Source organism: Trachurus trachurus (genome assembly GCF_905171665.1).
Source record: "Trachurus trachurus genome assembly, chromosome: 13".
NCBI classification, from domain to species: Eukaryota; Metazoa; Chordata; class Actinopteri; order Carangiformes; family Carangidae; genus Trachurus; species Trachurus trachurus.
The window spans coordinates 32,137,990-32,165,396 of NC_139892.1; the positions used below are offsets into that span (position 1 = coordinate 32,137,990).

General features: G+C 40.2%; 3 protein-coding genes across 5 annotated transcripts; 2 read left to right on the plus strand and 1 right to left on the minus strand.

The window, feature by feature from the left end:
• Positions 1 to 434: 434 nt before the first annotated feature.
• LOC310995964 (rab5 GDP/GTP exchange factor-like) lies at positions 435 to 7,677 on the minus strand. Of its 2 annotated transcripts, none has more exons than XM_083985185.1 (9): positions 7,463 to 7,677; positions 6,617 to 6,813; positions 6,312 to 6,484; positions 5,758 to 5,936; positions 5,127 to 5,208; positions 4,837 to 4,969; positions 4,596 to 4,687; positions 4,212 to 4,468; positions 435 to 3,189 (listed from the first exon to the last, which is right to left on the minus strand). In XM_083985185.1, the coding sequence occupies exons 2-9, from the start codon at positions 6,787 to 6,789 to the stop codon at positions 2,761 to 2,763; spliced, it is 1,518 nt and encodes a 505-aa protein (XP_083841311.1). In that variant the 5' UTR covers positions 6,790 to 6,813; positions 7,463 to 7,677; the 3' UTR covers positions 435 to 2,760. The 2 variants fall into 2 exon arrangements, with proteins under 2 accessions (XP_083841311.1, XP_083841312.1); XM_083985186.1 differs by having other exon boundaries at positions 6,617 to 6,810; positions 7,463 to 7,612.
• caspa (caspase a) lies at positions 6,532 to 24,205 on the plus strand. Of its 2 annotated transcripts, none has more exons than XM_083985188.1 (8): positions 6,532 to 6,562; positions 20,918 to 21,202; positions 21,339 to 21,427; positions 21,578 to 21,754; positions 21,850 to 22,099; positions 22,236 to 22,373; positions 22,488 to 22,597; positions 22,709 to 24,205. In XM_083985188.1, exons 2-8 carry the CDS (start codon positions 21,124 to 21,126, stop codon positions 22,811 to 22,813), a joined length of 948 nt encoding a protein of 315 aa, XP_083841314.1. In that variant the 5' UTR covers positions 6,532 to 6,562; positions 20,918 to 21,123; the 3' UTR covers positions 22,814 to 24,205. The 2 variants fall into 2 exon arrangements, with proteins under 2 accessions (XP_083841314.1, XP_083841313.1); XM_083985187.1 differs by lacking the exon at positions 6,532 to 6,562 and adding an exon at positions 19,683 to 19,893.
• Positions 11,030 to 13,314, plus strand: LOC310995966 (caspase recruitment domain-containing protein 18-like). Its single transcript, XM_083985189.1, has 3 exons — positions 11,030 to 11,359; positions 12,820 to 13,104; positions 13,204 to 13,314. The coding sequence occupies exons 1-3, from the start codon at positions 11,353 to 11,355 to the stop codon at positions 13,230 to 13,232; spliced, it is 321 nt and encodes a 106-aa protein (XP_083841315.1). The 5' UTR covers positions 11,030 to 11,352; the 3' UTR covers positions 13,233 to 13,314.
• Positions 24,206 to 27,407: the final 3,202 nt, after the last annotated feature.

Sequence of the window (27,407 nt, forward strand, 5' to 3'; positions counted from 1 at the left end):
TATTTCACAAATTATATTCTTCTTGCCCCCCCCCCCCCAGTTTCCTAAGGTATATCTCAACCCTGGAAACTTTATTAACAGTAAAAAAAAAAAAAGGAGAAGTGAAAGTACCACCCCATTTCTGAGAACTCAATATGCTGAAATGCATCTGCACTAACTTTTGAGAAGAATAGGTCAAAAACAGGAGAATAAATAATAAACGGTAACAGGAAAAACCAAATTCACAATGTATTTTTGCATAAACACAAACCTTGTACATGGCCTAAGCTGCATAATATCTACACAGTAGCTTTTATATTCTTTAACACATCTGAAATGACTTCATGAATATACTTTATGCATATAAATTATTACATTCTCAGTGTTAACTAATCCTAGTTAGAAAATTCATGACAGACAAGTGAATCAACATGAGCAGGAACCGCACACAAATGCACATGCATTTTCAATTTTTATTAATCATCATCACACACCCATAGATGCAAATATACTAATACTGCCCCAATAAGTTACATTTAAATAAAAGACAGTATTATTACTTTCTCCCATGTGATACGATAACAAACCTATAAGGTTACAAACATGTTTCAAACTTTAAAATACCTCATAAATGGCTTCTGCATACAGTGCAATGAAGTTAATCAAGCTGTTGTTTGCATTAAAAGCTTTTTCTCAAACTAAAATTGGAAAGCAACGACACACCGACTACACTATTGCAAATGTGAACAAAAAAAAAGTTTCAGCTCTAGCAACATAAAGAAATGTTAGCTGATGGCCAAAGGGAAAAAGAATATCCCTTTCACATAATTAATTCATACAACTCTGCCAAATATAAAGACTTGGTTGGAAAACACTGGCGTGGCACAAGCCCTCAACACTGTTTTCACCAATAATCTTCTATCCTTTCAAACTGACAGAGAAATCACTTCCTTCATTCAATGTGAGCTTCAAAATCAAAACAGAAGAAAAGTGCTTTAAAATAAATGAAACTGGTGTGGGGGTGATTTTTATGCCTTGCACATACAGAAACTGCATCATCTTTGCCTTGTTACATAGTTCATACCAAAGCTCTGACAAATTAAGTAATTCTCCTAAAACCTGATTTTTATTCTTAGATGGGACATGCTTGTAACACCTTCTCGAGAAGATAACTTAATAGATCAACATTTTACTATCCAACCATTAAAATTCATGTAACATGTCTTCAAACTATTTTCTTTGATGAGATAACTACTGTAAATATTACAGGATTAATGTCTCCTATTGCATCCAGAAGAATTGATACCTGTCATTCTATAGAAAAATAAAATCACTGTACATCCAACTTAGGGCTGGAGTGAGAGGTCTGGCATGAAAACGAGACTACAACGCAAGCACGCACACACGCACACACATAACAGAGGCGGGGGCGGGGGCAGGGGGGGCTTGATTTATAGACATTAATGGAACATGTCCATGCAACACACACTCGCCCACACTTTCCTGCATGCACAACCGTGGACGGCCTTTGTCTCCGGAAACATTTCCAGCGGTCAGTAACCTACATAGTACATACAGCAGAAATCATGAGCATGGGCTTTCGGTAAGGGGAAGTAAGGGGTTACCCCATTAAGACTTTCCCTTTTCATTTCCCCAAAAACATTTTACTGAACTGCATATGTTATATTAAAAGCTACTTGAGCAGTAGGGTTCCTGTTTGGAGAGTTGTGAATGATAACAACACACAATAAAACATACAACCATTTATCCTAGTTTCCACAAATGTAACAACAATAACAAGGATGAAGGAGTACTGAGGTACTGAAAACTCCACTGAGAGTGATCTTCTTAGATGTTTGGGTTTTACTCTGGTTTGCATTAGAAGGGGGCAGAAGAAGTGGTCTTGACATCTGATCAGGATGCCTCCTGGACGATGCTCTGTGGAGGGTTTGGCTGCACACCCTACTTGAAAGAAGCAACAGTCAGAATATTCTGGGATGAGAGGACTGGGGCCGTTAATAGCCTGGGAGCACCGAAGCACATGGCCCACTACAAGTCTGACACTGTACTAGCAACAGGACGTGGGGGCTCTGCCATGAATCCAAGATTGTGACCATGCTTCATGTTGCCTGATGTTAAAGGAATAGTTTGCCATTTTGGAAAACCCAACCTATTATTTGTCTTATATTTATATTTTTTTTTACCAGTACCAGTGTGCACTGCATGTGTGAATGTATTTGTATGTATGTACTGCTGCTGTAACCCTGTGAATTTCCCCATTGTGGGATAAATAAAGGCATACTTTACTTTACCTAAACCCTGGTGGAGAGTTATGAAACTGAAGCCTGGGGATAGTTCACTTAGCATAAAAAATCTCCAGGTGACAAAACTCACCTGCTAGATCTTCTGAAGCTCACAAATCTGTATAAAAACAGAAATAGTCTGTTGTTCTTACACTTGGATGGATGGATAAATTTCATGACTATTTAACTGTACAGACATGAGTGGCACTAATCATCCTCTTTAACTCTCTACAGGAAGGTCTGTGTCTTAGCTTCCCAAAATGCCAAACTATTCTTCTAAATCAATTGTTCCATTACTTTTAATTGTCAGGCCCTCTGGGATGATGGATGAGATTGAGATGGCTGAAGTGATGATAGTATCCATGTCCGATGGCTGCTGGATGTGCATACCAACAGCCAGGTTTAACAGCAAGGAGGAGGGGGGGGGGGGGGGGGGGGAGTAAAGCCTCTAGATTCTTTCAGAGCAGAACTCTTCATATCACCCAGCAAACACTTGTGGTTGCAGTGGTGGGGGCAGGAGCTCATTCTCAACGTTGTCAGAGTCTATTGCTGATGATGCTGCAGACGTCTCACTAGCTGTGGGTGCGGGAGGGTTTTGTGTCTCTGGTGGAAAGCTCTCCAGGACACTCTGCACCTTCTGCTCTACCTCGTCTGTCCAGTCGATAAGGTCGCTCTCCAGTTGCCGAGCCTTCTCCATAACACGCTCCTGTCTTTCCCCGAGCCCTGTGAGCAGGTCCAGCCCTTTGTGGACCTGACTGAGAGCTGCGCTGCCCGGAGAGCCGGACGAAGCTCCGGAGGCCTGAGGCCAGTTGGGAGACGCCTGGCCCGTCATGTAGAGCTCGAACTCCTCAGAGCTCAGGTTTAGAGACTGACCGTCCAGCTTCTCAATGAAGGCCACTGCACAGCACTGGGGAGAGGGGATGTGGGGGGTTATTTAAAAAAATCATTCTGCCATCAGATTCATTTAGACTAGGGTTGCAAATTAATTAATTAAACAAAAATACTAAAGCAGGTGTTGACCAACACAGCAAAGCAAGTAGCCACAGAGCTAATTTCCTTCCAGCAGTGTCAAATCTTAAACCAAATACCAAAAAACATTAGGGATCAACAGTGTTCAAGACCACATAAAGCTTTGAATGTTTTGAATAGTTTCAACTGACTGACTCACTGACTCGAGTCATTTGTGTCAGTGCAGTTGTCCTTTTTTAGCTATAACTTCTTTTTCTGAATCTGTATTTTTTTTTGCTTTGTAAGCAAGACATTTTTATAACTTGTTTTGTAGCTGACCAGATTGCATCATGGTCTATTGGGACAGCTATCTGACTTGTTACTCAACTGACGCTCACATGACCTGAGCGGGATTTCAGGACTGACTGGTAATAACATCTGGCATTTATTGTTTTTATATACGTATATGTTCAGGTGCTGGTTTATTAGGTACACCTAAATAGAACTACTAAAGTCTACGCTCACACCCTGAGGAAGACCTGTGTGAGGTCGAAACGTCGGTCCTTTTTTAATAAATTGTATATATTTTTTCTACATCAAGGCTATGAGTTGAGCGACTGCTTTTTTCTTCCTTCACTGCTTTTGTTCCGGCTGTCAGCTCCTCTTCAATTCTGGTGTGCGCTCCTACCACGTTCTTTTCAGGACTGACTGGTAATAACATCTGGCATTTATTGTTTTTATATACGTATATGTTCAGGTGCTGGTTTATTAGGTACACCTAAATAGAACTACTAAAGTCTACGTTCCTACAACTTTATGACGACTTAAGCAGGTGTAGTGCTGTAAGCTGAATGGCATCACATGCAGAAGTATTTGTGATTCATTTTACCTTCTCTGATTAAAATAAGATGAAGAAAACTGGAATTTGAAACACACACAACCATGAATCATATAAATACAAGTGTGCACTCATCTCCTCACCAAATTAGTGAAGTAGTAACCATCCTCTCCAGTCATAAGTCTGCTGGGGTTGCAGAAGCGGGTGATGTACTGGATGTTGGACTGCAGTCGCGGAGGGTTTGCTTTCAACACAATGTAGATGAGGGTGGGGAGGAAGTCATCTGCTGACGCAGCCTCTTTCTTGCTGACTTTGATGGCGTTGAAGATGTGCTTGCTGCAACGAGTGATACATGCCAGCTTTTCCTTGGGTACACGCTTGGAATCCATTTCAATCACATCTGGTACGATGCAGAAATATGAGGAGATAAAATTGTTCAAATGAAAATCCAACTGGATCTCTACTGTTAAGATAATGAGGTGTCGTCCTGCCATGGGCTTCTGGAAAATACACCTAAAGAAACTTACCTGTGATGGCTTTGACTACGCTGTCAGAAACCACAGGAATCTCCTCATCAACAGGAACACACAGCATCTCTATGGTGACCCAGTGCAAGGCTCTGAAACAGCGTGTGAAAACAACTCAGATCTCAGCTGTAATAATTCGACCTGCAACTGTGTTTCCTTGTGCTCAGAGAAATGCAGGGACAGTAATGACAACCTGCATATAACATTTATTTAGGCATTATTACGACTTTTCTCTCCAAACCTGATTCTCTTCTGAATGGCCAGGTCCTTATTCTCATCATCTGTGGTCTCAGGACAGAAAACTTCCTTGTAGAGACGAGTCATCATATACTTCTCGACTTCATCCATAACATTTTCTACATGATCTGATGAACCTAACAAAAAAACAAAAAAAACCCAATAATATTTATACATGAGACATTATTAACTGTATATTAGTGACATTCATTGTTTTATAGTTAATTAAATCTCTCAGAGTTTAACAAAACAAATCAGCTGTACGGAGTTAACGGTTGAAGTGTTAAGCAGCACCTTTGAACTGGGTCTGGAGGCGATCTGAGAGGTTCTGGTAGAAGTCTTGCACACACTCCGACAGCTCATCTGCACCCATGTCCTGTATTAAAGGAATACGTGTAAACATTTCACCTCAGATAACATTTAATATCTTTGAAAAAAAAATATGACAATGTTACAAGGGCAGATATCAAACTCAAGCCCAGACATGACAGAATGATACATTGTGCCTGGGTTTTATATTGATTGTTTTATCTGTTTAACTGTAGAGAGTATTTTTTAAATTCACTAATAGTAAATGCCTGACAGACTATGTGAAAAGTGATAACACCTTCTGTTGATCACTGTTGTTACATTTTACCTTACATGTCAGACAAAGGAATTTTAGCTCATTCTGTAATACCAGTAACTCTGGTAGGAGAGAAGTTCTCAGAAATAAATGAGGACAGGTGGCCATGAAACAGAATAACAGAAAGCAGACACAAGTTGCCAATGCACTGAATTTTACACTGGGCAAAAACCTGCTAACGTCACACAAACACTTGGCTTTTGTCATTCATGTGAATCAGTTTGAGTTATTTTTGTCTTGCAAAAAAGGTACACTTATCTGGCAGTGTGAAAGGAGTACATTGCCTGTTTTTAAACTTACCCGCTTGTAGACCATGCTTTCAGTGAAGGCCCGACACTGTTTGAAGATTTCCCTGCCAGACTTCAGAGGCTTGAGAAAATCAATGAACTCTTTTGTTGCATGGTCACTGTCCACCGAGGAATGCCGACTTGCAGAGGAGCTTGGGCTTGGGCTGGACTGTGTGTCAAAAGGAGCACCATCTGGTGGGGAAGACATTACATGGTATTTTAATCAAAGTTGCAAACACATCTTTTTTCTTTCCCTTGTGCTATGGGCTGCCATGTGCGTAAGTCATCTAGGGAAATTGAGGGAAGTGGCTGACCTGAAAAGACAAAGAAATCTTTGAGCTTTTGATTTTGATTTTGGTTGACCACAGTATGGTCTTCTTGTTTCAGTAAAACAGGGATCCGAAACGGTTTCCATAAAAATGAGGACGGACTTAGGTAACACCGGGTCAAATTATGGCAAAGATATCACTTACTTTCTCATGAGTAATGGGAACATTATATGCCATAAAGAACAGAAGTTTAATAACTACCAATTCTATCATCTACTTACAGTAAATCCTAATATACCTTTTTTGGGTGGTGTTTTCGAGGAGGGAATAAAAAACTTGGTCACTGTGTTAACTTTGCTGGACTTTTCCTTAGTTTTTCTTTCTTCAAACTTGCTGAAGGGTGTGATGGTCGGCTGTGATTGGGCCTTCTGGTGCCTGCTTGCATAAGCTTCCTCTTCCTCTCTCTGCAGCCTGCGAGGAAAAACAATACAGTCGTATTAGTTGTCAGGTGGACAGACGGACACCATAGCAGGCCAACAAAATGAGCAGGTGAGTTTATAATTTTAGGTAATTTTACACAGGGCACACGACAGACAGACAGACCTCTCAGCAAGTGCCCAGTCTTCTTGAATCTGTTTTTGTTTTTCTCGCTGATTTTCCTCTCGCCAGCACTTCGAGCACAGGCCCTGCCAACCAGTGTTGCCATAAAAACCACATCCTTTCTTGCAAAGCAGCTCTGATTGGTCCAGATGGATCCCACGCCGCTGGCTCATCATTTTTCATCAAAGTTAGTAGGACTGCTGGGGGGACGAGAAGAGAGGGAACTTTAAAAGTCAAAACCGTGAGTACAAACTGCATATTAGGAACAACAACAAAAACAAAAAAATCAGCATCGTCGTGCGTACAAACCAGAGTCCAAGGGCTCATTATCACATTCAATCGTTACCCGACAAGTTTCTGCAGCTTTAACTTGTGACTGAGTTCAAGTCCCCATCTACCTACACAGCGTTGACAAGACAAACCACCTAATTGGATTAAAACATTGATTTAATGTAGCCTGATCCATAGATAACTTGTCTGCTCTGGCTGGGTTCAGTTTGCGGGGTAATAAGTTACATCTGGTGATAGCGAGAGGAACATCAGCTGATTAGCATTAGCTCGCTGACAGCCAGCTGATGGCTCGCTCAGACGACTGACAGCGCATTACAGCCAACGTCGAAACTAAATATCTATTCAAAACAGCTTTGTGCCTGGGTTGAAATTATTTACTGACATATCTGAAACATGGCTAGACTGTTTTTGTCACGGAAAACGCTAACGTAACGTACAGCTAGCCAACAGAAAACCACCTAAGCTAATTACAGAGCTAAGCTACATAACGAGCTACAACGTTGCATCGACACCGCGTCAGCTGAAACACTCCGGGTCATCGACGTCGTGTCAACGTACAGTCTTGTTCGCAGTGTCGAAGCTGTTGAGTAACGCTGTCGTCGCTCCAGCTCCAGCTTGTTATTGGTGGATGTTTACATTAGCAAGGCAGCTAGCTTTGTCCCCAGCCATTTTGTCTGTCATTTGTTTCTTCCTCTCGCATGTGTTGTCTGTGTTTGGTCTGTTAAGACCCGGGTCAGATGTTCGAGCGCCGCCTGCTGTTGCTACCCTGTACCCATAGCCTCCTGTTGCCATGGTGAGGGGAGGAGGGAACGTATCCGCCATAAAGTCCAGTAATTTTAGGCCAAAAAAGGGGTCAACGTTAAACAAATTGCAACAGAAGCAAACTCAACTGGTTTTGTATCCTCAACATGTCCTGAGTGAGGGAAAAAAAGCCCCGAAGAATCCCATTAGGGGAAAGTTTAGAAAAACACCCAAACATATCCCATTTATGCATATAAAACATTTTTTCACGTGAATAGGGTAACATTTTTAACCTTTAGATATCTCCATGAAAATTACTGAGTTGATTACTTACATTAAGACAAACAAAAAATGTATTACAAGTTTTTTTGAAATTCTTTGTTAACATGAGCAAATTTGCATAAATCTGCATAGATTTGCATAAAATGCACCGTTTTGACGGCACATGTATGAAGTTGCTGTGGTGGTACCGGCATGAAAATTGGAATGAGTTGACTCCATCGGTCAACCGACAAGTTGACCACTTTAAATTTCAAGATGACTGCAATTTTTCAAGACAGCCACATCCTTAGTAGAGCAGGTATGACATGCTCCGTCTCTATTAATGCTCATGGGTAGCCTAAATTGGTTCCATCCCTTAAGCTTTTTAACTGTAATATGTTAACAAGATTGAACAAGACATTTTCACCTGCTCTATCCAATGTTTAGATCAGGTGCTGTATGTATGCAAATTAGCCATACGTAATTGGATTATGCACTATTGGCTCATGTCATACCTGCTTTAGCCTACTAAGGATGTGGCTGTCTTGAAAAATCAACCAAAACCCGGCCATAGCAGCGTATTTCAGTTTGTGCGATCAGGGGATTTTACAGTCATCTTGAAATTTAAAGTGGTCAACTTGTCGTCAAGTCAACTCACTCCAGTTTTCATGCCGGTACCACCACAGCAACTTCATATATACATGTGCCATCAAAACGGTGCAATTTATGCAGATTTATGCAAATGTATGCACATTTGCTCATGTTAACAAAGAATTTCAAAAAACTTGTAATACATTTTTTGTTTGTCTTAATGTAAGTAATCAACTCAGTAATTTTCATGGAGATATCTAAAGGTTAACATTTTTACCCTATTCATGTGAAAAAAATGTTTTATATGCGTATAAATGGGATATGTTTGGGTGTTTTTCTAAACTTTCCCCTAATGGGATTCTTCGGGGCTTTTTTTCTCTCACTCAGGACATGCTGAGGATACAAAATCAGTTGAGTTTGCTTCTGTTGCAATTTGTTTAACCTTTTCTCATAAAATGACTGGACTAATATGAAACTTACCAGTTGACACTTTTTTAGTCCATTCTTTGGTAAGTTGCTTACAACAAAGTGCTAATGGCGATTTAGACGTACTTAAAGGTGATAGCTACAAGTTTATTTCCTTCTGGCCAGTACTGTAGGTGTAGAACTCGCTCCAACCTTCCATGGTTGCCAGTTACAGCAGTAGCTAAAGTTCTAATGCTGTTGCCACAGAGATCATTCCATGCCGTCCGACGTTGCCAATGTAACCAGATGACTTCCGAGTTGTCTTGAACGCACCATATATATTTATTTTGGACCCGCCAAAATTTATTAAACAATTATTTATATACTATTTTTTTTAATTCAGTAAAATTAATACTTTTATTCTTTACCCCTCTAGACATTCTGTGGATGCATTATTTTTGAAAAATTAATCCTTTTGATGAAAAAGTTGTAGCTATAACCTTTAAGTAGGCTATATGGTTAAAATAATATTAGCCTATTCTTGTAAAGGATTAGGCCTAAATCTGTTATAGGGTAGGTCCTCTAAACATAGCTTAGGCTACTGATATTTAGTATCATAATAGCCTATTTAGGGTGGATGAATGACAAAAAAAAAAAAAAAAAAAACTGGGCTGGTTTTGGTCATTTTGATTTAGGCTACCATCTACCAAAACTGGCAACACCACCTGCTCACATTATGTTCAAAACAAAACCAGTTACTAGCCTACTTCAAGGCAAGTTGACATGAACTTCCCCAGTTGCATAGACCTATCTGCAGGATGAGACCAAGCTCCTGCAACTCTGTGATAAAACGCAGTCCGAACATCCTGGTGAGGTCTGCATGAAGAGCCATATATGGTAAAAGACCTCACATCACAAACAGCCTGTGTCTCTCTCACTCAAGTTGGAAGTGAGGGCTGGGTAACAGAATAGCTACAGTAGGCTAGCTACTATTTAGCCTATTATTTACTACACAAAAGCACCAACGAGGCAGTGGATCTGTTGAACTTGACTGCATTAGCCTATCAATGTTTTGTTGTTTTTTTTACAAGCAAAATTTTACAACACATTTCAAAATAATAAACCTCCCCTCCTTATTGTTTCTTTTGCCTGGGGTGTGTAGGTCTATTTTCAATTCATGTTTTGAACCTATATGTCAAAAAGTGAAGAGAAGGAGTTGTGTGCCTCATTCATGTGTCAGAAGAAAACAAGCTTATTTTTACATTCCCCTGAGAAATCAATTATTTCCTGCTTCTTCCCCAGATGGACAGGCAGCCGCATGGGTGAGGAGTGAGTTTGTGGAGAAAGTGTCCCACATTGTCCCACATTGTATGGACCTCCTAACTCACCTTTGGAGTGATAATGTGTTAAATATTGAGCAAAGAGAGTCAATACATGGAGAGAACCCTGTCACTGCCGACAAAGCACGCCACCACATTGATGAGGTGAGGAGAAAATTTGGAGGTGATGCCAGCAGGAGGATGATCGCTCTGGCTCTTCTTTAACCAGGTGAGCTCGGATAGCCTACTGTACTTAATGCAGACAAACACATGGTTTGTCTCAACACTGTTGATGCCACATTTTGAACAGTAAACTCAGTGACAAAAAATAATGAATATGCCCCAGGTTGGGAGAACTTTATTTTTTGGTCAGAATATTTGTCTATTTTTTCAAAGTTACTCAGGACGAAAGTAAATGCATTGGTAGCCTATATAATTTGTGATTATATAGACTAGGCTACATGTTCAAGTTTCGTTTCTGAAGGTTGAACAGGTTATTGATTAACTTTTGGTTTTTGCTTGTGAGGGTTTTTTTTTCTTTGCAGAGACCCACCCTGACCACAAATTCACCTCACTTTCAATTCACAGCTCTGACGAGACACCCCGTGTGTGTGTGTGTGTGTGTGTGTGTGTGTCTTCCTTTTCATTGCATCCTTTTTTATTTTCTTTTTTAACATCTCAGGTTTGAGATGGTATTACGGTGTGACACCCCCACCCCACCCCCACTCCATACTATACACTCACTTCATGGTCGAAACTCCACCTAACGAAAGTTCTTTCGTGAACACACACCCACATAGCCTAAATAACTGGGTATTCTTGCTCCACTGTTGTCAGACCGGTGCGTTAAACTGGTGAAGCCACTTGGGTAGCTAAGAGGCGAAACGTCTCCCTAGATAAATACAAGGTAACCCAGTTGCCTTCGATTCAGTTGTTGCCCAGAGACTCACTCTGTACCGCTGACAGTACTAGGCTATAGGTTGGAGGCGCAAACCAGGAAACATATCTTATCGTGACAACTACAGCGCGCATTACGCACAACACTAAAGCTTCTGGAAATTAGAAGCTGGACAGTTTTCATATCCCACGTGGCACATCTCGGTGGAAATAGTTTGATAGGAGAACTGCACAATGGCAGGTAAGAGTTGAATGTCTAATGCAGCTTGTGAGTAACCACGTCTTACCGAGTTGAGTGTGTTGGCGGTAAAAATGTGTAGTGGACACCAGCTGCCTTCTCCGTGCTGTAATGCGCTGAAGAGGAGTCAGGCATTGCGGGGACCTTTCCTCACTCTTGCCCACGAGTAACCCTCTCTTCTCAGCATGTATTTACCCACTGAACAGACAGTCCTTCCATGAAAAACTGTGGTTTACATAATTTAGGGCAAATTATGAAGGACAGCACTATAAAATCTGTCTCGGAAATGTTATAGGCTATTTGTATAAATGATAAATATAAATGATTCACGTTTTCTCTTCTATCTCCAGCTAAAAGCTGTTATTACAAAAATAACTTTAAAAGGATCATTCATAGGTGGTTATGAAAACTTAGACAAAACCCTAAAAAAGCTTGCAGTTGGAAAGGGACTGGTCAGGCATAATTCCTTCTTCCCTTCCCCCAATTAGCAACAGCAGGACTCAGATAAGATGGGAGGAAGATCTATCTCACTTCTACACAGACAGAATTTGGAAACATTCTGTATCCCTAACTAAATGTGCATGTATCAGATGATCAGAGCATACACCATACCCTACAAGCTTAATAAAATGTATAACTCTCTTTCAGTTTTATGTTGGCATGGTTGTAGGGAGGTAGACACCCTTACTCTTCCCCCACCTTCCTGTTAGGTGTCCAACTCACTCGCATTAAATCTTCAATGGCACAAAAAATGTGTAATTTGCATGCCTAACGACTAAACACGCAATACTTGAACTAAATCAGGATCAGCTATATGTACAGTATATGGTCAGAGTTACCCTTATTTATTAGACCTGTTGAGTTTTTTTTTTCTAAAACAGCAAACAATGTGATGAAACTGCAGTGTAGAGTTTTCAAATTTTGAAACCAAATACAACTTTGTTTATGCTCAAGGATTAACATTAATAAATTGGGTAGAAAAACTTACAGAGAAGGAAAGTACTAAAGTTAGTCTTAGTTATTGATCAACTCCTGGCTAAGATCTTTTACAGACATTCTTGTGAATTACTGTTTTCCATTAAAGGACAGTTGTAATCAAGAACTTGATTTGCTCCACCTCCTTCAACCAGTCATGGCCACTAAATCAGAAATGCAGTGACATAGCTTTTATTAGGCTTCTGATCAAGGCTGCAGGAAGAGCACAAACCATGCAAAACCAAAACCATAATTAACCCATAGGATAAGTGTGCCCCAAACATTTGAAGTCATATTGATATCAGACATACAGAGATGGATCCTGTTTCTCACTGTTCTGTATTCTATCTTGGATTATATGATTGGTTGTGCATGACAGTGATAGCAAATGTCAGTACATTAAATTCCTCAAGTAATGGATTTAAACTTGAGTGGTGTAATAACATGACTTTTTTTTTTTTTTTTTTTTTTTAAATTCTTTCCTTTAGCTGAGGAGCTTTTCAGAGTGAGGACTGACTTCATTGAGACCGTGTCAAAGTCTCTGATCACTCAGCTCCTGGGCGACCTGTTAACAGAGAGAATCATCAGCGATAGGGAGAATGAGTCAATACTGGAAGAGCACAGTACCAGAGCAGACAAGGCAGCGGCTCTCATTGATACAGTGAGGAAGAAAGGAGATGAAGCCAGTGAGAGGATGATCGATTCCCTAAAAAGAAAAGATCCTATAGTTCACGCTAAACTGGGCCTGGGCCGTGCTCAGGCTGTTCCAATGGGTGAGTGGATATATGTATATGATGACATATGTAATTATTATCCAAATACATCATTGTAAATTCACATTGTCATGACTATCACCTCTTGTACCCAAACAGAAATCCTTCCACCTGAGCAGTTGCGTTGAAGTGGTGCCAGCAGCAGAGCCTCAGCCTCACCCCAGGAGGAGAAACAGAATAAATGAACAGCAGTTTTAATTCTAGGCCTATACCGTTTTTAAACAGAATCTTTAATAACTGTATTTTTTTTTATAAAAGTAAGCCATTCAGAAGACACAATGTCCTGTTGCACTGTCTTGTCATTTTCTTGTTAATTCAACTGGAATGACATTTGCATAAGTTTTGTGAATGATGAATTATTAACGTTTGAAATAAAACGATTATTTTATTGGTAATTGGTGAATTATTAGCCTATTATTTTGTGTGTGTGTGTTTTGTTTTTTAAATACGCGTGTGCTTGTCATTAGGCCTACAGGCTATCATCTCTGGTGTCATGGTTGAACTGTTTTTCATCATTTCCTGCAGGAGGGCGTTGTATTTGGTTAATTGTTTCAGTCTTAACTAAACTGAGATGGTACACGGTGACTCACACCCCGACTCCCAGTCCATATGCGCACGCCCCACACTAGAGCTGGAAGTTTAGAATAGGTTGGAGCCGTAAACCAGGAAACTGGGTGAGAACTAGCGCGCATTACGCACGAGTCTCCACAGAAACACAGAAGCCTCTGGAAATAAGAAGCGTGGCAGTTTTCACATCCTACGTGAAAGATCTCGGTTTGAATAGTGTAATACGAGAACTACACAATGGCAGGTAAGAGACCACTGTCTAATGCAGTTAGCGAATAACTACGTCTTACGGTATGGAGTGTGTTGGCGGAAACATGCAGGCGATCATTGAACGAACTACTCGAGCTGCCTTTACTCTGTCAGCTCCTTGACTGGGCTCTGGCAAGAATCGTGACATATACTTTTTATATTTATATGTGTGTTTCCGATAGGCTACGCATAGCCTAAACATCGGACCGCGTTGTAGAACTTTACAGCTCTCACCATGATCTCACTCAGAGTCAGATTTTGTTTAACACCAAGATGTTTGATTTCCTCCGACATCTTCTCCCCGGGGATGCTCTGCGGAGGGGATGTGTTTCAACCAGCGCTGGGAAGTTACAGAGTGCACGTATGCACACGTCTAAGAAAAAATTCCACTGCTATGTGCAGGGGACAATAAAGGTTTTCTGATTCTGATTCTGATTCTGAGTGCAGTTGCAGCCAGCGCGACTCATCCTATTAACCGCTTTTTGTACCACTGCAACAAGTTTAGAAACATTTTGGGTCGACAACCCACATAGTGTCACTCCTACAATAATAGAATGAGTAGGAAACAGAACTGGACTCGGGTGAGAATCATATGAAACTTTTATCTGACAGACACTCACGACAGGCGTTGGTTACTAGTCTCGATCAAACTCTAGTTTCACTTTGCAGGCGCTCATTCATGCTCAGTTTGTGTTTGTTTGTTTGTGTGTGGAAAAAAATAGCAAACGATGCGACCGTATTCAAATCTTGGATTTGTATATAGGCTATAGCTACCTTCGATGTGTGTCTGTTTATGTAGCCTATGTTCAGGAGGCCATATTATGGTTTAACATCAACTAAATGGGCAGGTCAGCCTCATAAGAAGTTATTATTACACAGTTATTATCACACTGATGCTCCAAGGCAAACGCTTTCCAGCTGTTCTAGTGAAGCAGGGGAACATGGTTTACCAGCATGGATTCTTCCTCACAGATAGTGAATATCCCTAATTATTCTAAATTTTTCCTTTCTTCATCTCACTTCCCTTACCTCACTTCCTTTGCTTGCCTCACTATCACTATCACTATCACTGCATGGCTCTTATTTCCATCCCTTCTGATCTCATGTATGGTAGTAGTAGTAGCAGAATAAGATATAACTTTGAAATGACAACAGTGAGTTCATTGTCTGTCCGTTAATGTAATAAGGAATCAACATTAATAAAGTGAACATACACTAAACAGACAGGCATTGAACTGTCTATGAAAAATATGCAAGATACATCACTGTTGTCATTTCAAAGTTATAACTTTAAAAAAGGCCTCAAAATCTGATTTCTTTTTTTTAAACCTCAAAAGGCTGGATCACATTTCCTGCTTTGTCAACAGCTAAGTCTACTAGCACAGATGAGGCTGCATGAGCGCCTATAGAAGTAACGTATGCGTTATCTAACAGACACTTGTTGTAAATCTGCCAGAGCCCAAGGATCACATGTTGAACTCCTGTCGTCTTTAGTGCCATGATAACACGGCGCTCTCTGATTAACAGCAGCGTCTGGCACAACCTCCCCAGAGACTTTACACTGAGCAGGAGCTATCGATTCTTGGGCCCCTTTACACTTTGGTTCAGTTAAGAATATGACTCTTTCTGACACTTCGATGATTCTTTTGATGCAAGAATCATGTGACACATATTTAACAGAAACCTGAGGATCTTTACAATGAGTGTCTGTTGATAAAAGTTTAGACCAGATTTTTCAAAATTTTGATTTAGAAGACTTTTGTATGAAATATAATTTCAGTGTGTGTCTGTTTAGTGTTCAGAATGAGGATTAACAGTAATATGTCAACAGGTCAGACCATTAAAAGTTTGATTGATCTGATTTTCTTTTTAAACGATGAGATTTTCTCTTACTGAACCCCCAGCATTATGAAACAGATCATATTGATGGTTTCCATCGTCAGTTTCCAGCTGTGAAGGACACAGATGACACATGGCTTCTTATCTGAAGTGAATTTCCCTTATTTCTCTCATTTTACTTCCTCCTTCCTTCACCTCACTTCCTTTTCTTTCTTCATCACTACATGTCTCGCCTTATTCTCATGCATACTGACCCTCACGTATTAGTTCACCTGGTCACTCCAAGGTCATTCTTTGTTTTTCGTCTTTGCATTGGGAGGTAGTTCTTCTGAGGAGTATAAAACATTTAAGTAGTGATTTAGGGGTGTTGTATAGCTCAGTTGGTAGAGCAGGCGCCCCATGAACAGAGGCTATAGCCCCTGCTGCAGCGGCCTGGGCTCAATCCCACTCCTGGCAGCCCTTTGCTGCATGAGACGTTGCCCTTCTTTCTCGCTTCCCATTTCCTGTCTCTCTCCAACTGTCCTGTCAGAATAAAGACACAAAAAGGCAAAAAAAAAAGATTATTGTGGGGGTTCAAAATGTTGCAGATAAAATGACAGAGTAGGTGTTCCTTTCTATAAATAAATGTTCATAAATAAACAATAAATGAACCTGTTTATATATTATAAAAAATGCATTGTCATAAAACTGAAACTGTTCTAAGCTTGTAGTTGATGTTTTGGTGGCATGGTTTTAATGAGCTGGCAGCATTTTGTAAATATTTGATCCCATTCATAACCCCAACCCTTCACTGAAATGCCTTAAGCATTAAGGTTGTGTCATTTAAATTTTTTCTTGAGGAAAAGTTTTGGATGAGGTGACTAGAGTTGGTAGCTATCGATCAACTCCTGGATGATATGTTTTATAGACTGTGTTGTGAATGACAGCGAGTGAGAGTCAGGACTTGATGAGAACAAATGTCAATACATTGAGTTCCTTGATGAATCTAAACTTGTGTGGTGTAACATTACATGTTGTGTTTCTTTTCTTTCCTGTAGCTGAGGAGCTTTTCGGAATGAGAAATGAATTTATTGAGAGGGCATCAAAAGCTCTAATCAAAGGCCTCCTGGACGACTTGTTAGGAGATAAAATCATCAGTGATAGGGAGAATGAGTCAATACTCGAAGAGCACAATGCCAGAGCAGACAAGGCAGCCGCCCTCATCGATACAGTGAGGAAGAAAGGAGATGAAGCCAGTGAGAGGATGATCGCTCACCTTCAAATAAGAGATGCAACACTGCACGACCAGCTGGGCCTGAGCCTTCGTTAATCAGGTGAGCTTCATTTAATTTTTTTTTTTTTTTATCAGTTTAGTATTGTAATTTGACATTGTCATGATCATGAGCTCTTGCACACAAACAAAAATCTCTTATTTTTAACAGTTATGTTGTGTTTGTTGTTCCCACCAAGAGCTGAAGACTATGCAGGAGTGATGGACTTCGCTCATCACCGCCACTAAGGAGTTCTGGGAGAAGAGACGGAAAAACAGAAATATGTCATCTGGTTTAAATGACACATTTTATCTCCACTATACTCCGCAATGGGCAAAAGTTTGAATCCCACTTTTTGAAACAAGATCATTGATAACTATTTTTTATTAGATTTTATGCAGATGACACCGGAGAGTCTTGTTATTTTTAATTCAGTTTAAGTAACATTTGAATCATGGTTTCTGAATGATGAATTAAAATCAATTTGCAAAAAAAACACTCTGGTCTCAAGTTTCAGTCTCAACTACTCAAAATGTGGATGAAGCACAGACAGTAATATATGCTACATTATGCTGCACAGCTGGAGCAGTAAATCTGACTTGGAGCCTCGCGTTTAGCAGGGCCGTCCCCCCTATACACAGAACACGCGCTGTGCGTATAGGGCCTCTGCACTGCTTCTAATTTCATACCCATTAGGCATGGTATCTGTTGTGATCTGTGCACAACTGTTACACAGGTTTAAATGTAGGTTACCTACTAAATGTACAGTATGTGAGCTTTTTTTTTATTAGCGTGTGTTTTTTTTTGTTTGTTTTTGTCACACTGTATTGGTTCTTAGTGCATCAGGGCAAACTTGATTAATGATATCAGTAACCTCCCCCCAGACTACTTCTGCTCAGTCCGTGGAGGTCTGTCCGTGTTACCATATATTCGGCCATTGTGTGAGCTTTGACCTCCAGGACCAAAACATCAGTTTCCTCCTGTAAAATGTTTGTTTTCTTTCTCCTTGTTAATGTTGAAATATGAAATGACAAAATTGCAGTGCGCAGCATCGCCCACAGTGCATTTAAAGGTGAGGAGAGGAGCTAATTTGATTGGTGAATATCTGAATGGCTGTGTTAAACCCACTCTCGCGTCCTCTCCTCCCTCTTTCCCACTTGTGCCGGTACGGGAGGAGTACCTGTGCCGGGGTGCGCCGTGCACGAAACTTGCAAAGTGCACCTGGACACACCCAGTTGGCGCCTGGTCTATGAAACTAGAGCCCATGACCCATGGTCTCCAAAGGGGGGGGTTGAAACTAAGAGGAGGCTCGTGCTTCACTTAGATTGTTGAAATAAAAATGTAAACCTTTGTGACATAAACACTTAACTGCTGCTCATGAGGCTGAAGAGAGGATAATTCTGTCTATGGACTAAGGCACACATGCTTGTTCCATTGTTGAAAGAGGCTGTTAATAGTGTTTTGTAGGACACTCGGGTGACGTCGGATGCTCCGCCGGCCCAGAGGGCTCTCATGCGGGAAAGAAAGGAGGGTTAAGCGCTAAACTCCTCGCCCTGAAGTTGGCTTCATTTTGGTAATGTTGCTATCGGGATGCCCAGCAATATTCCTCTTCTTCCTCTTCAATGTCCGGTCTTTGGTAAACAACATGAATGAACTGCGACAGGATCATGTGTTAAAAAGGATCCGGGACTGTCATGATGTTTCTAATGAGCTGGTTTAACAGCAACATCAGTCACGCTGTTTCCAAAACCACACCGACTTCAGCAGAGAAGTGAGTTTAAGCACATTTTTAGTTTAGCCTACAAATGGAACAGTGGTTCCTGTCATTAGCCTACTTTATATTCAAAATATCATCATGTTGCTGGCCCTACACTCACAAACAAAAACTATTTTAAATTGTGTATTTTTTTAGAGGTTCAGAGGCTGTAGTCAAGCTGCTCAGTTTTAATATAGCCTAAGCCTATAATTTTATGTGATTGGCTATTTTACAAAATCATTTAAATATGGCTGGATGATCAATAACAAATTAAACTGTGGTTTGACAAATTCAAACACACCTATTGATGGTTTAATTTAAAGGAACCACGGTAGCCTATAAGATCATGTGTAAGATCAAATTCAGTGTTAAAGGCGCTCAGGCAGGTGATTTTGAAATACGCTAAAAGTAATCCAGAAAGTACAATTAGTATTACTTTACTTGAGTAATCGAAATGCATTACAGATTACAGATTTTGGGACATGTAATCAGTAATCTGTAGGGGAATACATTTTAAAAGAAACCCCCCCAACACTGATATATATATTCTTGTGTTTGTTCGTTGGTGGGGTTTTTTTTTTTGGGGGGGGGTGGGGGGGGACCAAGGGATGGTTTCGCCCAGGGCGTAAAACTAGCCAGGACCACCTCTGGTTGAAGTTACTTTTTCTTTTTTCTTTTTGAACGAAAACATGTTTTGTTGATTTTTTTTTTTTTTTTTTAAATTGATGACTATTTGTAGTTAGGATTTATTGATTTGATTTGTTCTTACTAATAAATGTTGTCAAATTAAACTGTATACCATTATACAGTCATTTAGTAACTATTATACATTTGCAATTGGGTGAGGTCAGCCGGGGGAGGGCCTCCAAATAAACTTCTGTTTCGGGCCAGGGGCGGCCCTTGTTGTTAGTCTGCATCAGGAACATAAAGCTCGTCGAGCACTGTATGCGTGTGACAGCTTTGGGTTGGAGGCGCAAACCAGGAAACATCATCTGTGACTTTACCAGCGCCCGTTACGCACGCGCCCCCGACACACAAACCACTAGAAATAAGAAGCTTGAAAGTTTCCATACCCTACGTGGCACATCTCAGGTTGGACAGAGTGATACAAGAACTGAACAATGGCAGGTAAGAGCTCAATGTCTGATGCAGTGTGAGAATTACTGCGTCTTACGGTGTGCAGTGTGTTGGCGGCAACATGCAAGCGACCATCCAGGAACTGAACGATGCACGAGCTGCCTTTACTCTGACAGCTCCGTGCTGTGAAGAGGCTGAGGAGGACAGGAGGTCTGATTGTTGGGCTCGGACAAGAATCATACGAAACTCTATTGACTTTGTAATTTACAACGAGTGTCTGTCGTATGAGAGTCTCAATCAGGCTCCTCTTCCTGTGTAGCTATGCCATGTAGGCTACTTATAGTTTCACTTTGCAGCCGCTCATTCATGCTCCATTTGCTTTAGCGGCCTAGTTGTAAAAGAAAACTATAAAACAAAAACAAAAAAACAGACCAAATAGTTTGGTGCAACTTTAAAAATGTTCAAAATCGCTGTCTTTTGTATAAGATCACGACACTGAAGATACAACAACGATATGCCTTATATGGCATTAATGTCCGGTACAACTTTTGTTAAGTGTTTGTTAAGAATAATTTCCCCATTAAATGAGGGCTGTAATCACCCGATTTCCTCTGGCTGAAACCTGTTGAGCAGGTCATAGTGATGATGGCCATACAAACAGTTTCCAGTTGATCAGGCGAAGCAGGAACTCCAGTGGCATAGCTTATATCAGGCTTCTGATCAAGGCTGCAGGAAGAGCACAAGCCATGCATAACCAAAAGACACACAGAAATATTACTGATGAGGTACAGGTATCATGAAATTCCTGTTTCTCATCGTTATTTATTTACTCCTGAATTATATAATTGGTCATGAATGACAGTGATTGTGAGTACATGATAAGAATTTAAACTTGAGTGGTGTAATAACATGACATTTATATTCTTTCCTTTAGCTGAGGAGCTTTTCAGAGTGAGGACTGACTTCATTCATTGAGAGCGCATCAAAGCCTCAATACTCAACACATTGAGTTCCTTGATGAATCTAAACTTGTGTGGTGTAATATTACATGTTGTGTTTCTTTTCTTTCCTGTAGATGAGGAGCTTTTCAGAGTGAGGACTGACTTCATTGAGACCGTATCAAAACCTCTAATCAAAGACCTCCTGGGCGATCTGTTAGGAGAGAAAGTCATCAGTGATAGAGAATACGAGTCAATACTCGAAGAGCACAATGCCAGAGCAGACAGGGCAGCCGCCCTCATTGATACAGTGAGGAAGAAAGGTGACACAGCCAGTGAGAAGATGATCGCTCACCTAAAAAAAAGAGATGATACAGTTCACAATAAACTGGGTCTGGGCTGTGCTCAGCCTGCTACACTGGGTGAGTGGACAAATGCCATAATGTATCTAATTATTGTCCAAAAGAATATTGTAATTTCACATTGTCATGATTATCACGTGTTGTACCCAAAGAAAACTCCTCTTTTTGAACGGTCATTCTGTTGTGTTGTTGCCAGCTGCAGAGCCACAGACTAAGCAGGAGCGGTCCGCATCGCTCATCTCTACCACCAAGAAATTCTGGGAGCAGAAGCAAAACGATGGAAGTGTAAGTCATTCATAAAGACCACGTCAAATATGTGCTCCATCTTATTGATAGATTTACTTTCTTTTTGATACAAATTATGTTATCATACATTTTTCTTATCAACAATGGCAAACGTTTGTTAAATTTTCCTCCTTTATATTTGTTTTCCAGATTTACCCTGTGCCTAAAGACAATAGTAAGAATCGTGTGGCCCTGTTAATCACTAATATTGAGTTTATCGATAAGAAAATGAACAGAGAGGGAGCTGAGAAAGATGAGGAGAACATGGAGAAGCTGCTCACAGCTCTGGGATACTTGGTGATAAAACACACAAACCTCACTGGAAAGGTACTTGAGATAAAAAAATAGAAAACACATTTTCAATCAGAATATTTGATTAAGAAATGACAATAACACACATCTGTGTTTGTGTGTTCCCACAGGAGATGGAGGATGCTCTGATTGAGTTCTCCAAACATGAAAAAATCACAGAGACAGACAGTGTGGTGGTGGTTATCATGTCTCATGGGAAACTTGGAGCAGTCCTTGGGGTCAATTCAGTATCAGATGAAGACACCCAATCCACCCCTGATGAGTTCCACATTGATGACATTTACAAACTCTTAAGCCCCAACAAATGTCGAGCGCTGCTGGACAAACCCAAAATCCTCATCGTCCAGGCCTGTAGAGGAGGTGGGTCCCATCTCGCAGTTATGCCAAACATGAACTCAAAGTCATGTAAAAGTTTGCTGAATGATCACCCCAATGTGCATTATTTTCAAGAGCGATATTCTCATGAATTGTGTTAAAGATGTTTTACATGTTACAGGTCAGCGTGGATCCATGCTTCTTTCTGATGGAGCAAAACCGTCACCTGCGCCTGTCGCTGAGGAAGACTTTGAGTCGGATACTGTGAAAGTTGTGCACAAAGAAAAAGACTTAATCTCTTTTCTCTCCTGCACCCCTGGTCAGTTAAAGTTCAAACGTTGTGACATATAGAGGACACTGAACATCAATAATCTCTAAGTATAACTATCTGAAGTAAAAAATCAATAAAATACAACTTTTGTTTTTTATGCAGACACTGTCTCATATAGACACCCAGAACAGGGGTCTGTTCTTATCCAGTATATTGTTGACATTTTCAACAACCACGCCCATGAGGATGACGTTGAGGAACTATTCAGAAAAGTGAGTTGCGTGAGCTTTTATAAACCTGTTATGTGTGTGCATTAAAAGTAGCATCATTTATGAGTCAAGCAGTAATGATAATTACATACAATGTCTGTTTCAACCACACAGGTCATGCAGCGTTTTGAAGATTTTGCCCCTGGCATCAAAAGACAGATGCCGACCAAAGACAGGTGCACTCTCACCAAACGCTTCTACTTCTTCCCAGGTGTCTGAGACAGGACTCAGTCCTGTTCAACACAGACTCTGTATCCAAATCATGGTTTCAATTACTCTATTGATGAAACTTCAGTGAATAGATAGAGGATACAGGCCCGGATGATCCAGGGATTAAGCCAGAGCTTCTGCATTAAGTGCCTGATAGGACCTCTTATTGGAAAGCAGAGCAAAGCAAAAAAAAAAAACCTAAATGTGCCAATGATTGCAAAGAGAAACAAAATGATGAACTGATGTAAGGAAAACCTGGAATTACCAGCTGTTCCATATACCAACACAGAAACAGAAAATGTGATTTTTTTTTCAAATTTTTTTGACAATAACATTCAGTAACTTCTCCAACATTGATCAGTATATTAAAAAAATGTAATGTATGAATTAATTAATGGGGGAAAGATTTGTCCGAGTGGTCATGAGACTCACATGAGAAAACCAACGTGCCAGTTACCAGCTGTAATCAAAATGGGCATAATATCATGGTACAGTGGGGAAAATGAGTATTTGATCCCCTGCTGATTTTGTAAATTTGCTCCCCTGCAAAAAAAAATGGACTGTTTATAGTTTTTATGGTAAGTTTATTAACAGAGTCAGAATATCAACAAAAAAATCTAGAAATAATATCATTTTATAAGTAAAGGTTTTTATAAATTAATTTATATTTGATTAAGTGAAATTAGGACAGAATCAGCAGGGGATCAAATATTTATTTTTCCCCACTGTACACACACTTTCCTTTTGCACTGAACCTCCAAAAAGGGAAGAATGTGAAAGAAATAGTACCTCAATAAATGAGATAGAAGAAGAAACCATGCCAGAAATACCACTTGAACTTTGCCCCGTGTTCTCTGAATATGTATTTGCACAAGTAGGACACACACTAGTGGCACACAGTAGGCTAAATACACCTGGCAGGATTGAGTTTGTTGTAGCCAAATGCACTGTGCCTCGGTTATTCAGCAACAGAGGGGCCAAGGTCTCAGATATGAATGATATGAAGGTAATTGGTGCTGTCCACATCCATACTGTGAGCAGAGGAACACACTGGACATGTCTAATTTTCCTTATGCACATTTCATCCATATTTTCCCCCATTTAGTACTCAACATCAGTTTTTTCACAGGTTCTGTTTCCAGTGTTTAATTGCTTTGATTGATTTACCCAATTCGTTTCAGGCCCATTTCCTGTTTGCTATTCCATTTTATTTATCTGATCTACGTTTAGCTGTCACCTGTGTTGTAGTGCTTGTTTGCTGCTGAACATGGATCAAAGCGCACAAGTAACTGCAGTTTTGGATTTGATTCTTATTCCCATATTTTGCAATAGTGTGTCCTATGTTGTTTTGTTTTGTATATCACACAAGCATTTCACTGTCGCCCTGCAGGAAAGTGTATATGACTGTCCCTTGTGTTTTTGCTGCAATAAAACTCATTGACCTGTGGATCCTCTCTCCCACCTGAATCATCTTCTTCATTTCAACCACTTAAAGATGTTTGTTTCAAAATAAAATTATTATTCTTACAGGGGATAACCCACTAACTGTTGTGAAAGAAACTGCAGTATCACAGTACAGGAATGAAACAGTGGTGGAAGCTCTGCCATAAATACCACTTGAAATTTGCCCTGGGCGGTGCATGTTAAAGGGATAGTTCACCCTAGAATGATATTTCGCTCATCTACTCACCCTCATGTTGACTAAGGGCTGGAAGAATTATCAGAGTCCACCGTCCCTTCTCTGAGTTACAGGGGGTCTCGGCGTAGCAGTGCATTTCAATGCAACGGTTGCAAAGGGACACCAGAGCTCTTCGTAAAAAAACACACACAAAAAAACATCCAAATACCTCCATGATGCTCGTATGTAATGTCCGTCTTGTGCTGAAGCCCCAAATTGCGTAATTGTCCCGAAAAAAATTAAATAAGTCTATATTTTAAGCTTGTTTGTAGCGGAAGCTTCTCGAAGCTCCTCTTCCTGGTCCGTCCAAATCTCGCGTGATTTGCGCCGGCGTCAGTGCGGTTACTGCGAATCACGCGATATTTGGATATTTGGATGTTTTTTTGTGTGTGTTTTTTTACGAAGAGCTCTGGTGTCCCTTTGCAACCGTTGCATTGAAATGCACTGCTACGCCGAGACCCCCTGTAACTCAGAGAAGGGACGGTGGACTCTGATAATTCTTCTAGCCCTTAGTCAACATGAGGGTGAGTAGATAATGAGCGAAATATCATTCTAGGGTGAACTATCCCTTTAACACACACACATTTAGGAAAGCAGAAGCATACAAAATGTTTTAGAGAAATGTACCTAGTGTGTGTGAATGACTATAGTCATGATGGCCTGAAAACTGACCAACATTTCAGTCACTGTCATCCAAACGTTCATTATAACATGGCATTACAACTTTTCTTCTGGACTGACTCTTTAACAAGAAAAAATTACATTCACACCTGAACATTTGTACCCACATATAAGAACTTGTATAACTATATAAAAATGCATACAGTACACATTAATCTAGATATAAAGTAAAACAGTTTGTGGAATAGATACAACTTGAGAGTTTAATTGAAGAAAATATAATAATTGAGAGGGTGTCATATTGTCCGGGATATCTAATGACCTCAGTCTATATTTTAAGGTCTGGTTTATATTTTTCCACTTTGTCATAATACAAAACTCATATTCCATAAGTAAAATGTAATGTTAGTAATGGGTCGTCCTCCCTTGGCTGAAACTGAACCCTGGAATGTTCTTCGCAGCAGTAGCCTATGGGCAAGTAGAGTGACTGCTGCAACATATATGGGTGAATTAGTGCTTGTTGTAAAAGCAGCTGTGGTATGTGATGTTGTGCCATGAGCAGATCCTACTCATGCTCATGAATAAAGCATAGATGGTACTTTGTAATATACAGACAAAGAAAAATAACAAATTTTGCCTTTCCATCATTTTTCCACTATTTGTCCTGCAGACACTAAAACAACCAGAGCATTGATCTTTTCTATTCTAACCAATTATAATGTTGAGATATCCAACACCTGCTATTGAGAAACTTCCTGTGTCTTTCTGCTAAAAGATCAAAGATCCATCAAAGCTGCAGTGGTTTTACAAGACCTTAGTGCAAACGGTAATCATTCTAACCACAGAAGTCATGCAACACTCTCTGTCCAGTGAAATTCATGCTAGTAAGCGTGTGAACAAGTATGAACACGGTTCTTATCAGTTTGGCTGAAGCCCTGACTCGTCCTGCCAGGGCAGACATTTGAGTCAGTAGACTGGTCTATGTGGGCTAGGCCTATAACATACAAAATGTGATATATTAATAAAATATAATACAAAACAATATACTGTATATACATATACGTGTGTGTTTATTATAATAAATAGAAATAAGTAATATAGAAAAAGCTGAGTCAACAACAATATTGACAAAAAAAGCACAGTTTGCTATTCCTATGAGGAAAAGGGAACTTCAGAGTCTACAATGAGAGCTATGAAACACAATGAGAACAAAGCTGTACCACAAAAATGGGAAGTAATGAAATTGTAATTTATATTCCTTGTAAATGTCCCCACTCTTGTTTGTTGTAAAGATGTACTGTATGTAAATGTTGTGCACTCCACGTCTCAGATGGGGAGGAAAGGTCTCAGTCGAGGTTGGACCTCTGGAGTGGTTGAGATTGTAGATGTTATGAGAAGCAAATGTGGGGGAAAACGTTTAAAATAGGGCAAACCCTCAATTCAAAGAAAATGTTATTATTGGAGGAAATATTGATGGTGAAGATAAGTGAAATGAGAAGGACAAAGAAAAGCGTCTGTGAGAAGTAAATTATGGAAAGAAAAATAATGTTTGTGGATGTAGAAACGTTCTACCTCTATCCTCCCTTTCTACATCCACAAATGATGTAGAAACTTCCCTTTCTACTAGAAAGGGAGGATAGAGGTAGAACGTTTCTACATCCAGAAGAAAAAAACAGAAGAAAACACTTTCTACCTCTATTGGATAGAGATGCAGAGCAGGAAAACAAGGCAAGAACAATTACCTTTCTCAGAAGAAAAAGAAGAAAAATATTACACACATAAAGAGCACCGGACTCGCAGATCTCCTCTTTGTTTGTTTCCACAGTTGGCAGCTTTGAAGCTGGATCTGGACCTCGATGGCAACCCACCGACTCATCCTTCAGCTCTACCACCACAGAACTCTGCAGCACTCAGCGAGAGAAGAGAAGCAGACCAGAAGGTGCAATGTTTGATTTCTGTGCATAGACTTCTGCTGACATCAACACAGTCCGGAAACATGGAGAACTAAGTCATGGACACAGAGGGATAGGACATGCCATGGCCAAGCAAGAACTGGGCAAGAAGAAATAGTTAGACTGAGGAAGAAGAGCTAATAAGATTGATTCTCAGTGATGTATGTTACCACTGTGGCCAACATGGACATTGGGTTTGTGATAGTCTCACAAGAACATCATCAACTCCTGTATACAAATGAGACTGAGGATGGTCGGGGGAATGGATTCTGTTGACGTGCTTCACCGGTCTGAGGAAGGTACTGCACCACATTAACACACACACATACAGAGCAAAGTAATACACACTGCT